Raw genomic sequence first — 14,986 nt, 5'->3', positions numbered from 1 at the left:
AGTTATGTTTTTATTTTAATTGAATACGTAAGATATGCAAAACAGTTATTTAATTATTCTGTTAGGGATGAATTGAGTGAATATGAGCAATAATTTGAGGTAAAATAATCAAGTCATGCATGTTAAGAGAGATGAGTTCTGATATTTCATATTTAACGTTCAAAGCATACTTTAAAGAATTAAAGAAAGATAAAAAAAAAGATTAAAAGATAAAAATAAAATCATAAAAGTGATGTTTCTCCAGACTGTGATTTTATTTTATATTTTGATATAAAAATACTTGATCTTTTAAATTACGGCTTAGACGAAATTCGGAGATATCATTTTAAAACAAAATATTTTCGATGCAGAAACAAAAAACTACTTTCTCCTAACTTCAAGCTTTTCTGATCATACAATACTGTTGTAATTGGTTAACAAATCTATCATAAATGATGGTGGGATGCACCGCTTTTTCTGGGCTCCACACATGAGGTAATTATAATAGGGTTTGTTAGTTTTTATTTTGCAAAATCATCAAGCTTCGTGCTTCTATCTTTAGTGGCGTTATTAAGTCGCGTTGGCGGTTATAAAATATTTAATTTTCTTTGTAGTTTCCGAGTAGAAAAATTGAGCAAATAACCTGCTCTGTTTGCTGTTGTTTCTTATGGCACTTGCCACGGACAAGCCCACTGTTACTAAGACAGCGATTTAAACCGGAGGGAGAGCGTCTCTTGTTTTTATAGTAGCGCCAACTAGGGCCAAGAGTACAACTTTGCCACTCACGCATCACTCATTTGCTTGCAAAACCCCTTTTTACAGGAGGACACATTCACATATCTCACAGTTTGGTTTGGTTATATTAATGTCCAGTTTGAAGCAACACTAGGGCCATTTTGGGACGGACTTCATAATTTTGAACCACGGTCAGATGACGAGGACGACACCTGAGCTGGCACCCCCCTCTCCACACCACACCAGCGGGAGGACGTTTGGTCATGACGGATTTAACGTGCAACTGACCCCCTTACACGACGGTTCTTCGGTGGAATCGGGTCACGAACCTGAAATCCTCCGGTTCCGAAGCCGAGACCTTACCACCAGGCCACCGCGGCCCACACACATATCTCACAGATAGAACAACGGAAGAACAGCCATGCCCAAACCGGGACTGGAACCCAGGACGCCCAGATCACGGGGAAGACGCTCTACCCCCTATGCCAGGATGCCGGCATAACCTGCTCTTCTCTTTATTATTAACCAATTAGGTGGCGATACAATACGATATGAGATTCGAAATAATAACATGATAATAGGAGATTCATAAAAATAATTATATAAAACAACTGCAAAGATCACAAATTACTTGAGCTTCGTTGCTAGACATTACAAAAGGAAGAAATTTAAACAAAATGCAGAAAGAAGCTATTAGACTTACTTACATATATAATAATTGCACTATGTGAATTCTCCATGTTGTGGGAGCATCATTGGTTCAGTAACTCATTTCATTGTCTTTTACTCTTGGAAAATTATTTTCGTAACAGTTGTAAGCAAAAAAGATGTTCTCCATGAAATGATGATAAAAGTGACATGAAAATATTTCAGCCACTCGTGTTGCCATCGTATGCATATCAGTGACTACGAACATGCCCCACAATGTTTGGCGCGAATTCGATTACAACATGGATATTGCTTCTTATATGATTAAATCACATAGGATGATTGTTAGATACGTGAACAAAATTTTAAATTCTTTTCTGCTTAGTGCTTACCATGTGTCTTCTTTTACATTCATTTCAAGAAAGTTACAGGCTTTTATAATCAGCACATTTGTTTAAAGTAACTCTGTATATTTTCTTTACAAATGAATAGAAATTCTAACATTTCTCCTCTTTATTTAATTTAACAGCTTAGCAGAAAAAATCAGATGCGCAATCTAGTTTTCAGAAGAAGCTTATATTGATATTTTTGTTTAAACATTTTTATATAATTTATTACTAACACTTACTTACTTTTTGTTAAAATTAAATTTTCTCTCATTTCTTTGTATTCTGAAATTTTCAAATTTTCTGAACTTATGTGTTCTTCTAATGTAACCTGCGGTGAAATAGAAAGATTCTGAAAACTTGGCGGGCTGGTTGTCAACCTAAGATAGACGAGGGCATTCATTGTAAGTTAGAAGAATATAAATCAGAGAGAGAGGGGCTGACCGAGAATTTAATTTAGTTATATTAACATTCCGTTCTTAAAACAATACTGGGGATATTTTGGGACGGACCTCGTAATTTTGAATCGCGGTCAGATGACGAGGACGATGCCTGAGCATGCACTCCTCTACAAACTTCCACACCACACCAGCGGGAGGACGCTTGACTCCAGTCCGATAGATTTAAAGTGCAACAGACCCGCTTACACGACGGTTCTTCGGTGGAATCGGATCTCGAATTTAAATCCAATTGTTCCGAAGCTGAGATCTTTCTACCAGGCCATAGCAGCCTTAGGTTGACCGAGAAATAACAGGTTTAATAAATACGATTTTATTAAACTCAGAGTAAATTCCCCCCCCCCCCCCATTTCTCATTAATGATTATCATCTGAAGATCTGAAGATTAAGGTCTGAAAAAATTCGATTTATGTCTGTATTCTACCAAAATGAACTCGTCTGATATCACATAAAATTACTTCACACCCACCACTTCCTCAGGGCTAGGTGGTAATTCTTGCTTGGTAATTGTTATGGACTATGGACTTGGTAATTGTTTTAGATGAAATAGCAAATAACTGAACTAAGCAAAAAGAAATCTAAATTTATAAGATATTAATAATAATCAATACATTAATTATGATAATAATATCCACTATAAAAATTATAGTGGTTTCATTTATTCAAATTTTTAAGTAATGAAAATTTAGACAGAATGCCTCAAAAATATGTCAGACTTTTCAGGAAGATAAAAATTTTACATTTATCACTTACTATTTTCACAGTTCTTTTCAAATTTTTAGCTCTTTCTTTTTCACTTGGGATCTTCGAACTTGCTTCTTTTGCTGTAGAAGATTTAATAGACTTGGGTATTTTGCTCTCCATGTTTTCTTTTTTTCCAGTTATGTCTTCTGTCCTTTTGTTTCTATCCATTTTTTTGTGCTCTCAGTTGAATAAAATATATCTAAAACTGAAGATCAAACAAAAAATTATAAAAATCTGATCAATATTTTCAAATTAAATTATGGTACTTTTTTTCTGATTTAGTTATGCGATACAGATTTTTCTTTATTACTAGCCACCTTTGGCGACCATTTGGTTCATCGAGATTAATGTTCGCTGTAATTTTCAATTAAATATTTTATGTAATTTCATTTCTTAATAACTTCGTGAGCAAAATATTTATAAGTTTCAAATTTTGATAGTCCTATAACTCATACTATTGTGGATGTATTAGGTTTATCATACAATTTTCTGTCAACTCCCATAAAATTTGAAATTAAGATTAAACTGGAAGTTATTAAACTTAAAACAATACAAAAACACTCTTTTTGGTAAAATCAAGGATGTTTCTGAAAAATATGAATACAGAAAAAATAATTCTTCGGCATTGAAATCTTATGTGTACTATAGAATGATTTTCATAATTTATGCAATATTTCAAAGAATTATTCAATAAAAAATTCTCTAATTAATCATAAAATTCAGTTTTGCTTTCAAAAAGATATAAATGGCGTAAATAATATTTTATTTTGTTTTTCGGTCAATAAATATTCTTAAGTTCAAATTTTATACAGTCTTTTGGACCTACGGAATCATTCAGCAAAATATTTTTGACATATCAGATTTTAAATTTTTTAAAAATGTTTTCATCTTCTGCGATCAAATCTGACTGAATTATGAAATTTTTGCATGGTATAATTTTAGAACATCAACATTTTTATAATTTTAGGTCAATCAGCCTAGAGAAAACTCTGCGTGCTGATTAGCGTATCTTCTTTGAGATGGTCCTTGGATTGGTCTAAAATCATGCGTTCCTATAAGATAGTAATATAGAAATTTTCGTATCTCTTTCAATTTTAGTCGCAATAGAATGGAACTTTCTTATTTAAAACTACTCGTCTTTGGCAAGCGGCTGGTTCGCTTGAAAATACTGGTTATATTTGAATTTCTTTAATACTAGGTTTACCAAGGGGTCATTTCGACCCTTCTGAGGAAACTTTTCTTTAATTTTCTTTAAGAGAATTATTGCCATATTTAATGAGAATATTTTAATTAATTTTTACTTCCATTTTTAAGACACATAATTGCAAATCTTATCTTTTTCTTTTTTTTAGTTTCGGAAGAATGTATATAGTATACTTACTATTACCTAAGGGGTCATTTTGACCATTCGCATAAATATTGTTGAAAATGCATACATTTATATTTCAATATGCAGTGGCACATAGATATGGGTATAAATACAGAAATATGTAAGTAAAATGTGTGTATATAAGAAACAAGAAGCCGAAGCTAGAAGCTGTTATAGGTTGTTAGTAAGAAGACGTGTAGCTCATTGTTTTGATAGAAGATGATGGTAGAAGAATGGATGGTCTTGAAGGCCTGGATTAGAAAACAAACACAGAGGAACTGCCTTTTCATCACATCACACCTCAACAAATATATTGAAAATATAAAAGTGTTTTTCTACTTTAACTGCATAATAGTTAGGTCATTTTTTTTCCTGATTAAATACGGAAAGGGGTCATTTTGATCCCTTTAGTAAAAACAGATATATGCCAACGCATGATAAACCTAGTGTTAAATCAAGTAAATATAACTTTATGTCCATGATACCGACAAATTATTAGTTTATAAAACAGTGTGATTTTTATTGTCTAATGTATATGCTCTTTTTATAATGTACATGAACCTTTCTAATGAAGGCCAATCTTATGATATCACGACACAATTAATACTTAAATACCCGATTCATCCAATTTCTAACTTCATTTTTATACACTTTGTAGACTACAGAGATAGTAAACACTAACCCTACTCCTTTAGTTTTTAGCAAAAGAACAAATCACGTTATCAGGCAGCTGATGAAACAATGGAAACGTTTTGAACTTTAGGGTAACAATATAATCTATTGCTGAAAATCAAGCAAAAAATATATTCTTAGAAAACATGTCCACGATTATAAAAATTGACATAACTAAAAAACCATTTTTCATATTTTGAAAAGGTCAAACTTTTTGTTTTTGAGATATTTTAGAAAGTTATCGTGGAAAAATGTTAAAATTCAGCTTAATTTTTATTTAATTAAAATTCTAATAAAAAATTTAAAAAAACAACACTTGCCGAGGTGAATATACTCGATTTCCAAGGTATGCATGTCAAAAATTTGGTGGTCTGACCTATAGAGCGTCAAAAATGCATGTCAAAAAATAGAGCACACATTCATCTTTATTATCAGTATATAAAAAATTACAGGAGGGACACTTTAATGCTTTTATAACTCTTTTAAAAGAGAAATATTATTATGAATTTTTAAAAGAGAAATATTATTATGAAAAATATTTGGAGTTGAACCAGGCTAAACCAGAAATCTTCCTAATAGTTATATTAGATATAGAAACACTAGCAATTCTAAACGATATTTTATACGACGGCGATGGGATTAATATTTTATGCAATATAAATATAACATTATAAATGTAAGATTAAGGTAGAATCCAAGAATTTCTATAAATTGCCTTGTGGCACTTATAAAATCTATTTTCTCACAGGGGCGCCCCTAGGTATAATTTTTCATAATTTTATTTGATTTTTAATTTATTTTCATAGATCTCGACTTTTATGCAGAGCGCAAAATATAGATGTACTATCTGAACAGCTCTTTCCAAATTAAAATCAATGCCACTTGGATATAATTTTTATAATTAAGAATGTAACAAATTAAAAATTTAACAATTCATTTATTTTCAAAATGATTTTAAATTATAATATAAATAGACAATTTATATATTAGAGCATTAGATAATGGGACAAATAGGTTTTATTAGTGATGAGCATTATTGGGATGCTTTATACGTCCATGTTTACATAAGGGTAAAAATGGACATATAAAGCATCCCAATAATGCTCATCACTAAATGTCCATTTTTACCGAGTCCTATATTTATTTTGAAATATTAGCATGGTTGAAAATATAAATATTCCAAATATATATATATTTCCAAAAATAGGATCAGTGAAATTTATAGTTTTTTAAAATTGCTTTGAAACGATATTTTTTTCTTCCTTTTAATCAAAAATTGTATAAGTTAGCTTTATCGAACTCATTCATGAAGTTTCTGTCGCATGAAGTATCTAAAATCTTGTGTTTTTCTTCCTGGAAATGAATCATCATTTCAAAATTCGAAACAAAAAAAAAGGATCTCTTGTTCAAATTTTGTTTAAATTTTCAGTACAGTGGGAATGAAACTTTTAAACTAATTCAAGGCAGTATTTTTCTATAAATTCACTTGTTTGCCTAGTTAGGGAAAAATCACCTTGTTATAACTCATCTAATGCTGGTAAGGAAGGATAGACCATGTCATGTTTTAGTTATTTATGAATATTAACTTCAGAACAGTTACTGTCATGTGTATTTCAATAATATAACGAAAGGGTTGCCAAAAATGAGAAATGAATAATGAAAATAAAAATAACATATTAAAGAGTAATTATTCAAATTTTAATATGAATATTCATTTAAATTTTGGTGTAAATTTGTATCAACAAATATGGTGCAATGTATCTTTAATGATACATGCAGCAGAGGTTGAAAATGTTTGCTCTATATGATGAACAAATATATTCTTTTTCGTCTTCTGTATTTTTTTTTTTTTTTTTATCTTTCCAACTATGAGTTTTGGAATTAGAAAACTTCCTACGATGAATTTTAAAAAAGTCAAATCATAACCAAAATAATAGATCAATTACTGAATTGTAGAGCGTATTATTGTATTATTGATTTAATAATTAAATCATATATACATCTTTTTGCGGCGTAGCAAAACGAGAACCAGGGAATTTTGAACAACGGCCAGATGACGAATGTGTCATCGGAACCGGTATCCTCTTTTTTCATTAAAAATCATTTACGGATTTAAATTTGATAAAACATACAATAACATGCGCCATTTGCTGTAATAAATCTATATTGAAACTAGAAATACAATATCATGTATCTGAGAATGCTGTACAATTTTCTTTTCGTTTACAAAATTAAGTAGTAGTGTACTTAATTACAAAGTACATTACACTTACTTTTGTAATTGAGTACACGTTTTTTTTTTTTTTTTGACAAAAGATTAAAAAAAGGTAGCGTTACATCATTATCTTCACATAGAAGAAAGAAAAAGAAAACATGAAGCATATATCTTAGTTAATTTATTTATAAGATATTTTGAAAGCAGAAGATATTCTTAGACATTAGACACCTTGTATAATAATTTTTTAACAGTATGGGAAAACACTAAAAATTTTATAAAATTCGAGATACGCATTTTCTCTTTGATTTTGATTGAGTTTTTGTACTTGAAATAGGATATTTCGAGTTAAAAATAAAGAAATTGGAACGATTAACTGAATTGATGAAAGGACCAAAAATGGAAAATAAATCATCGAACGTTCCAGGGAGTTTATAACTTAAAACATTGGCAATCATTAAGGGGCAAATATTCGGTATATGAATTCTTGTTCTGCCGCTGGACAAAGTAGTTTTGATTCCTTTACAGCATAAGAATTGCCTTTACTGTTAAAGGATTGATTTATGATATGGCGATTGTTTCGCAATTGTTTTTTGTTCTGTTTCTTTTTCACCATTTTTTCCCTATTTTTTAGGGGGGGGGGGTTGTTTTACTTTTATATCTATTAAGATGGCTATCTCAATCACTTCAATTCACGTCTAACCAATGGACACTGAAAATTGTTCTTCTGAGCAGAAACTGGCAGGAGGAGGAAGGTCAGTGATTGGCCACTTTGTGGATAAGGGCTAACTGCCTTGAAAAGGTTGTCAATTTGGTGAATCGGCCAGTGTTATGGATGGATTACGTTAAGCACAGCAATCGGTCACAACAAATCTTGTCGATACTGCTTGGTTCAGTGATGATGGGGTGTACACAAGAAAGCATGGGATAATGGATGTCTGGCTCATATTTAAGTTCCATTAGCCCATTTTCATCATTTCATCTGGAAACAGCGCTCAATGAACGTTGATGGATTGAAAAAGGAGATTTAGGATACATAAAGGACGAAATGTACTGCAACAAGAATTTCTCCGAATGGGATGAAGTAGAATCGAAGTATTTATTTATAAATAACCAGCCTAAATTGATGCACTTCAATATCAAATGATGTGGATGCTGTGTAGCATGGGTTTATCACCGACTTTAAGGCGGATGTAGGACTTTACTGAGCGAGATCTTATTAGAAGATTAATTCATCAATTTGTGTTGAACATTCATTGGTTTGCTTGCTGTAGCATTTGTTTCACAGTTTTGGCTTATGAAAGCTTTCTAGAAAACAAATTGCGGCCATTAGATAGTATAATGTTTGCTTTATTTGCGTTTCTTATTTCTTGCACTGGTTTTTAATATATTTTACAGCAATATTTTGAATCAAATGAATAGAGTAATATGCATTAGATTAGAATTAATACGCATTTATTACAATCAAAATTAAAAAAATGTCAACGGGGGAATATCTTACGATATTTTCCAAGACAAACGTATTTCAAATCATATTTGGTTACGGGAAAATTCAAATTATTTTCAAGACAATCACCTTTCAAATCCTATTTGATTTCGGGAAAATTCAAATTATATTCAAGACAATCACCTTTCAAATGATATTTGATTGTGGTCAAACTCAGATTCAAATGATTCAGTTCAAATTCAATGATTGAAATGATATTAGATTGCTGTCAAAATAATAAAAGGTCAATGGGGATACGATATGATTTTCCAAAACAAGCACCTTTCAAATAATATTTTATGGTAATATTGATAAAGGCAAAGTAGAAACAACAAAAAATCAAGAGAAATCCACATAAAAAACTATGAATAAATGGCTTCTAAGAATCAATAAGACGAACTTCACATTTATCGTAACATGATCTCACCCCAATCCAATATTAAAAATCATTCTTTAAACTGATATAAGTTGCCATTATAGGATAGTTGAAAAGGATCATCAGCCCCCACCCTTCCTCATTCACAATCCTATATTTGGATCCGAAAACTTACAGACTGCTTTCTGATTTTCTTGTTCAGAAGGAGAAAAAAAGCGATGTTTCTGAAGATATATTTATCCCACATAAATTTCACATTTATTGTAACATGGATTCCATTACGCCGTATCTCTATACAAAAACATCATTCTTTAAATTGATATAACCTGCCGTCATCAGGAAAAGGATCATCACCCAGCTTTCTACTTGCAATATTACATTGGATCAGAAAACTTATTTTACGTAGCTTTCTCTTTATTATGTTTGGTTGTATAAAACTCCGATGCTTCTGAAGAGATACTTATTCGCCATAAATTCTCCCACATGTGTATACCTAAATAACCAGCCATTTGCAAAACAACTTCAGTTACTTCATGCCTCATAGCAACAAATCCTTTTACCGATTATGAAACAGAAGCCGTTCAACAAGAAAGAAGGTTATGAGACTTGTTACTTATACCAAACAAAACGAGACTTGTTTACTTACTTTACTACTGGCCTCTGGCTTTTACTTTATTACTGGCAGGAAGTAAATCAGGGCAAAGTACGAAAAGATGAAAGCACTAGCTTATTTTATTCTAGAACACTAGAGTTTTAATTTTGGTTTTGGAAATATTGTAGGAAAACATAATATTTTCAATAGGTGCAATCTAATGATACATTAGAAGAAACATTTATATTTGAATCGTTAATAGTCTTCATTGGAAATATCTAAATTTTACTGCATTATTAATGTATCATTCCCTTTTTATAAATTTATTTTATTTAATGCTTATTCTCAAATAATCGAAGGGTAAACTTTTCAAAAAAAATGATAAATAAAAATAAAGGATAATCGGATCCGGACTTTAAAAATTTAATATACAATTAAATTAATATAATTTCACATATAAATGATAGCGATTAAAATGAACTAAAATTTATTATTTCAATTTTGAATTATTCTGAATTTACATCCCACGATTATATGAATAGGAATTTTGAAATAATTTATCAAAAAAAAAAAAAAAAAAAAATGATTTTTTTAACCCTTTTTAGGGTTGTGAAAAGTATGCTTCCCACCAAATTTATCAATCTTTGTATCAAATTATGTAGGTTGGCATCAGTTATGACACATTTTTTTAGAAAGACAGAAACTTAGATGCTTCAGTTCTTTATCTTACCCAAAATGATGTGTTACTTAATTATTAATTAACCAAATTAATTAATTAATGAAATTAAATTTATCTAATAAGCTAAATGAATCCCTTTTCTTATTCTAATTTCAAGCCTAAAAATATTTTAACATAATATGACTAGAAAAAAAAATGGCACTTTAAAGGGTTAATTCGTGAAAAAGTTCAAAATATTTTTAAACCGTTATACTCTGAAAAGTAATTCGATGCATAATTATTCGCCTAATACAAGGACACGTTTGTTGCTCCGAAAAATAAATATAAATAATTTTTTCGACCCGCGTTTCTTCAAAAAATTAATCTACATTTTCTTACACTCTGCAGGTATTTTTGACAATCAAAATAAAAAAAAATAAATAAATAAAACATCAAAATGATGCACTGTCTTGAATGGGTACCTTGAAACATCCGAGAGCAAACGGTTAAAGCTATGAAAAAATGTGCAATGTATTTTTTAAAAATAGCACAATTTTAAAAGTAGATATAACAGTACTTCTACTACTAATTATGATTTTTTCCTCTTTCTCGAAATTTATTATATTTAAGCATGTATTTCTCAATCAGTCAAAATATTCAGAAGAATGAGAATGTCAATAGTTTGTTCAACTATTAATATTAACTAATATAAACTAATAATAATAATATAAATACAAATAAGTAAATAATACAAATATACCATCATCACTTCAACTTCAAATTATTTTGCGGATTTAATTTGCATCTCATAATGATGCAAGGTCAAATTTCGAGATAATTTATTAAAATATCTTTTTACTTAATTCATGAAAATGTTTGAGAAAAACATTTTAAAGTTTGATGAGATACCAATTTTTTAGCCATACTAAATAGAGTAGGTATAATTACTATTATTGATTGACAACAGAGACTTCAATACCAATTTTTGACAACAGAGACTTCAATACCAATTTTTGACAACAGAGACTTCAATAACAATTTTTGACAACGGAGACTTCAATACCAATTTTTGACAACGGAGACTTCAAATATCTTGAATTATATACCTATATTTTAATACCTCAAAATATTAGTAATATTAGAAAATTTAAATTTATGAAATTTATTTCTTCAAATCATTCTTTCGAACATTGCTTATTAGAATTAATGTTAATTTGAATGTTACGTTTGAATGTAGGTAGATTTAATGAGCATTTTCTTATTTAATGGTACAAAATTTAAAATTTCAATAGCTGTTCAAGATTTGCAAACAGGTAAAGTAAAATTCAATATTTTGGAATAATTTCATCCAAATTGTTTTCAACTTTAACATTTAGATAAATAGAATCGCTTAACACAAATACAGCCTATTCCTTTTTTGAATGGAAATATTCAATTTTAGAGTAAAAAAGTCAACTCTTTTGACAACATCCATTTATCACACTGATAATATTTAAATGAATTTTAATAATAATTTGATAAATGAATTTTAAACTATTAAACACATTTAATAAATTACATATACAGCATATTTACTAAGTTTGTATGACTCACTTCGCACATTTTTAATTTTTTTAACAAACATAAGACTACATTCCTTAAAACTGAATTAACATAAATAGTAAAGATTAAAACAAATATTCAGTTAAAATTGAAAGCAAGTGCTATTTGAAAATTCATCAATAAATAGAAATGTCTTTTAAAACTTTCAATGTACCATTTAAAAATTTAAATACATAGTTAAGAATTTTATGAATTTTTTTTTCTCTTTTCTATATAATGTAATAATAGCTATTCGAAAACTTACAGATCAACAAAAAGTACAGCTTGACACAAACATCACTGAAGGGGAGTAATGAGATAATTGACAACAGAACTCTTTCAAAAGTTCGGATAGACGCTTTTGAGTATCGCCGCCACCCTATTAGCAGAGTGATTAGTGTAGTAAATGGTTAGACACTGAAATTTGATTTCCGATTTTGAGCACTATTTCTTATTTGTAGAAGTGTCGTCCATTGCTGAGTATTGCATTTATACAAAATGGCATCCTAGAAAGCTCAACGTGATTTCATTTACAGAAGAGATCATAAAAAAAAACAATTGAATCGTCCTATATTTCTTGAGTTTCGGAAACAGCACTTGGGACCAACACTTATTTTCCCAAGGCAATGTTTAAGTACTGGCTTAAAAAGGCAATCCTTTTGAATTAGTCAATTCAAAACTTAACGATGATCTTTAATTTTAGAAAATGAGACAAATGGTATAACAGGATTCAATCTAAAAGAAGCAGCTTTGATAAATGTATGTAGCAATGTGAAAAAAAGTCGAATCATAATTGGGTGTATCTCTTCCTTAGTTTCGACCTAAACAATTTTACAATAGTTTATATTGTTTTTAGAGGGCAAATTTCCATTTCATTTGAAGCAGAATTTGCAATACTTCATTGAATGAAGCTCTTCTGATTATTTAAATTTAAGGAAACTGATTTAGAGAGTGAAACATGGTATTAATATATATTATTTTTGTATATGAATAGGAAGGATTAAAGTTGTTTGGTGTTTACTTATTTTGATTCTTCTTGTAAAAAGGAAGTAACGGAAATTATTGTTGCAAATCTCAACGTGTGTTACTTAACCTTTCAACAAATTAACGAAATTAAGCCATCGATAACCCCCCAAAAATTCATAGATTCCTGTTTAAATTTCGAAAATTTGATTTAAATGAATGTTCTATGTCAGAACGTTCCTTTACGAATGACCAGGATGGTCAGGTCCCGTCCTCGTCATCTGATCATGGTTCAAATTTCGTCATAATCCAAAAATAGTCTGCATATTTCTTTAAAATGGTAGTTTGTAATTGGCCTCTTATTGCACAAATGCGGACAACGAATAGCTACATTCATGTCCAAAATTAAGGTCACAAACATAAAATCTGCGAAAAATGAAAAACTATTCACTGTGTTGCCATGAAATTTGGCACAGAGGTACACTACAATGGAAGAAAAAACATAGACACATAACAACAGGGAAAATATTTTAATTGGGAATTAAGAAACAGGATATATCAAAAAGTGTTACATTATGAATCAGAGAAAAAGCATTTATCTCGGGAAAAGCCCGTCTAATATGGAATGTGACCACCGTGCACTACTATACTGGCTTCACAACGAGCTTTCATACTGTTTATGAGGGTGTCAATAAATGCTTGGAGCAACAGAGCCCATTCTTCCAAAAACGTGGCTTTTAACTCTTGGAGGGTATTAGGAGGGGGGGTTACGCTGTGCAATGGCTCCTTAGAGACCAACCCAAACATGTTCAATAGGATTGTGATCCGGAGTCCTCGAGGGCCAGTCCATACGTTGAATATCCTCTTCCTCAAGAAAATCCTCAACGATCTGGGCTCTATGTGGAAGCGCGTTTTCCTCCATAAACATGAAGTCTGGGCTAAAAGCACCCCGGAACAACCTCACATAGGCTTCAAGGATCTCATCCCTATAGTGATGTACATCGACAGTACCCGCATCGAAGACGTGTAGTGGTGTACGACTGCCCAACATTATGCCACCCGAGATAAAGATTACTCTGCCACGAAATCTGTCGATTTCTTTTACGTAGGAGGGATGATAAAGAGCTCCTCGCTCTCTCCAGATGAAGATTCAACGAGTTTCACTCTGTGTGGTAAATCTCGTTTCATCACTGAAAAGAACACGCCCCCATTCTTGTTGTGCCCAAGACTGATATGTTAGGCCCAAGACTGATATGTTAGGCACCACAACAGCCGGGCTTTTCTATTGGATGCAGTCAAAGGGACGCACTCAACTGGTTGCCGGGCATAAAGAGCCCTCTCTGCTAGACGTCTGTATACTTTTTGTCTGGAAATTCTTATTCCAGACGCAGCAGCAAGGTCACGAGCAAGTTAAGGAGCCGTTCTCTGCCTATACCGTCGTTCGCTTAATGCCAAATAGCGATCCTGTGCAGGTGTCTTTGCTCTGTGACGGCCTTGGCCGGCCTTCCTGGTTACAGTACCACTTGTTTGGAATTGATTCCACAACTTGGATACCACTTTCGGTGCCACTTGTAACCATCGAGCCATCTCCGCTTGAGACTGCCCAACCTCAAGCCTGCCAACGGCTCTCCATCCCAAGGAATCGTCTAAACGATTATGAGAACTCATTCCCACTTGAAACAGGTTAAATGTTTTGTTTTAATGCAATATTCACAAAATTGCAGGCAAAAATCTGAGATGCCTAAACGGTCTAATTTCAGTAGTTCCCCAAAAACTAATGCTAAACAACATTTTTTCACACAAAAATAGGTTAATATCGTGTTAACGGTCCTTCACAATATATTAAATATAATTTGTTTAAATTTTATTAGTAGTCATTTAGAATTTCTTTGAAAAACATGTTTGTGACCTTAATTTTGGACATGAGTGTAAGTTTTGTAGAACTGATAAGAATATCTTACATTGAGTCATCTATGAAATGTGAAACTTGTTCTTATTGACAAAATTATTGTAAAGTTATCAAATCTATGGAATTTAATTTAGTTGTGCCACTTGGAGGAAAAATTAGAGCTAATTAGGGATGGAGCTCGGAATTTTGTGCCTAGGTCAGATGACAAGAATGAC

At 31.2% G+C, this 14,986-nt stretch overlaps 1 protein-coding gene across 4 annotated transcripts in view; it reads right to left on the bottom strand.

Annotated features, from left to right (window-relative positions):
- LOC129970684 (uncharacterized) overlaps positions 1-14,986 on the bottom strand; it is a 49,304-nt gene that overhangs the window by 22,979 nt on the left and 11,339 nt on the right. For 3 of the 4 annotated variants that reach the window (XM_056084480.1, XM_056084482.1, XM_056084483.1), the window contains exon 2: positions 2,960-3,155. In XM_056084480.1, the coding sequence (XP_055940455.1) occupies positions 2,960-3,118 (159 nt within the window). In that variant the 5' untranslated portion in view covers positions 3,119-3,155. Of the gene's footprint in view, positions 1-2,959; positions 3,156-12,164; positions 12,251-14,986 lie in introns of those variants that run through there. The other variant, XM_056084481.1, reaches the window with a different exon arrangement.

The sequence above is a fragment of the Argiope bruennichi genome, chromosome 1, assembly GCF_947563725.1.
Source record: "Argiope bruennichi chromosome 1, qqArgBrue1.1, whole genome shotgun sequence".
Classification (NCBI taxonomy): Eukaryota; Metazoa; Arthropoda; class Arachnida; order Araneae; family Araneidae; genus Argiope; species Argiope bruennichi.
The sequence above is the reverse complement of the archived record's forward strand: the minus strand, read 5'-3'. Positions and strand labels throughout refer to the sequence as shown.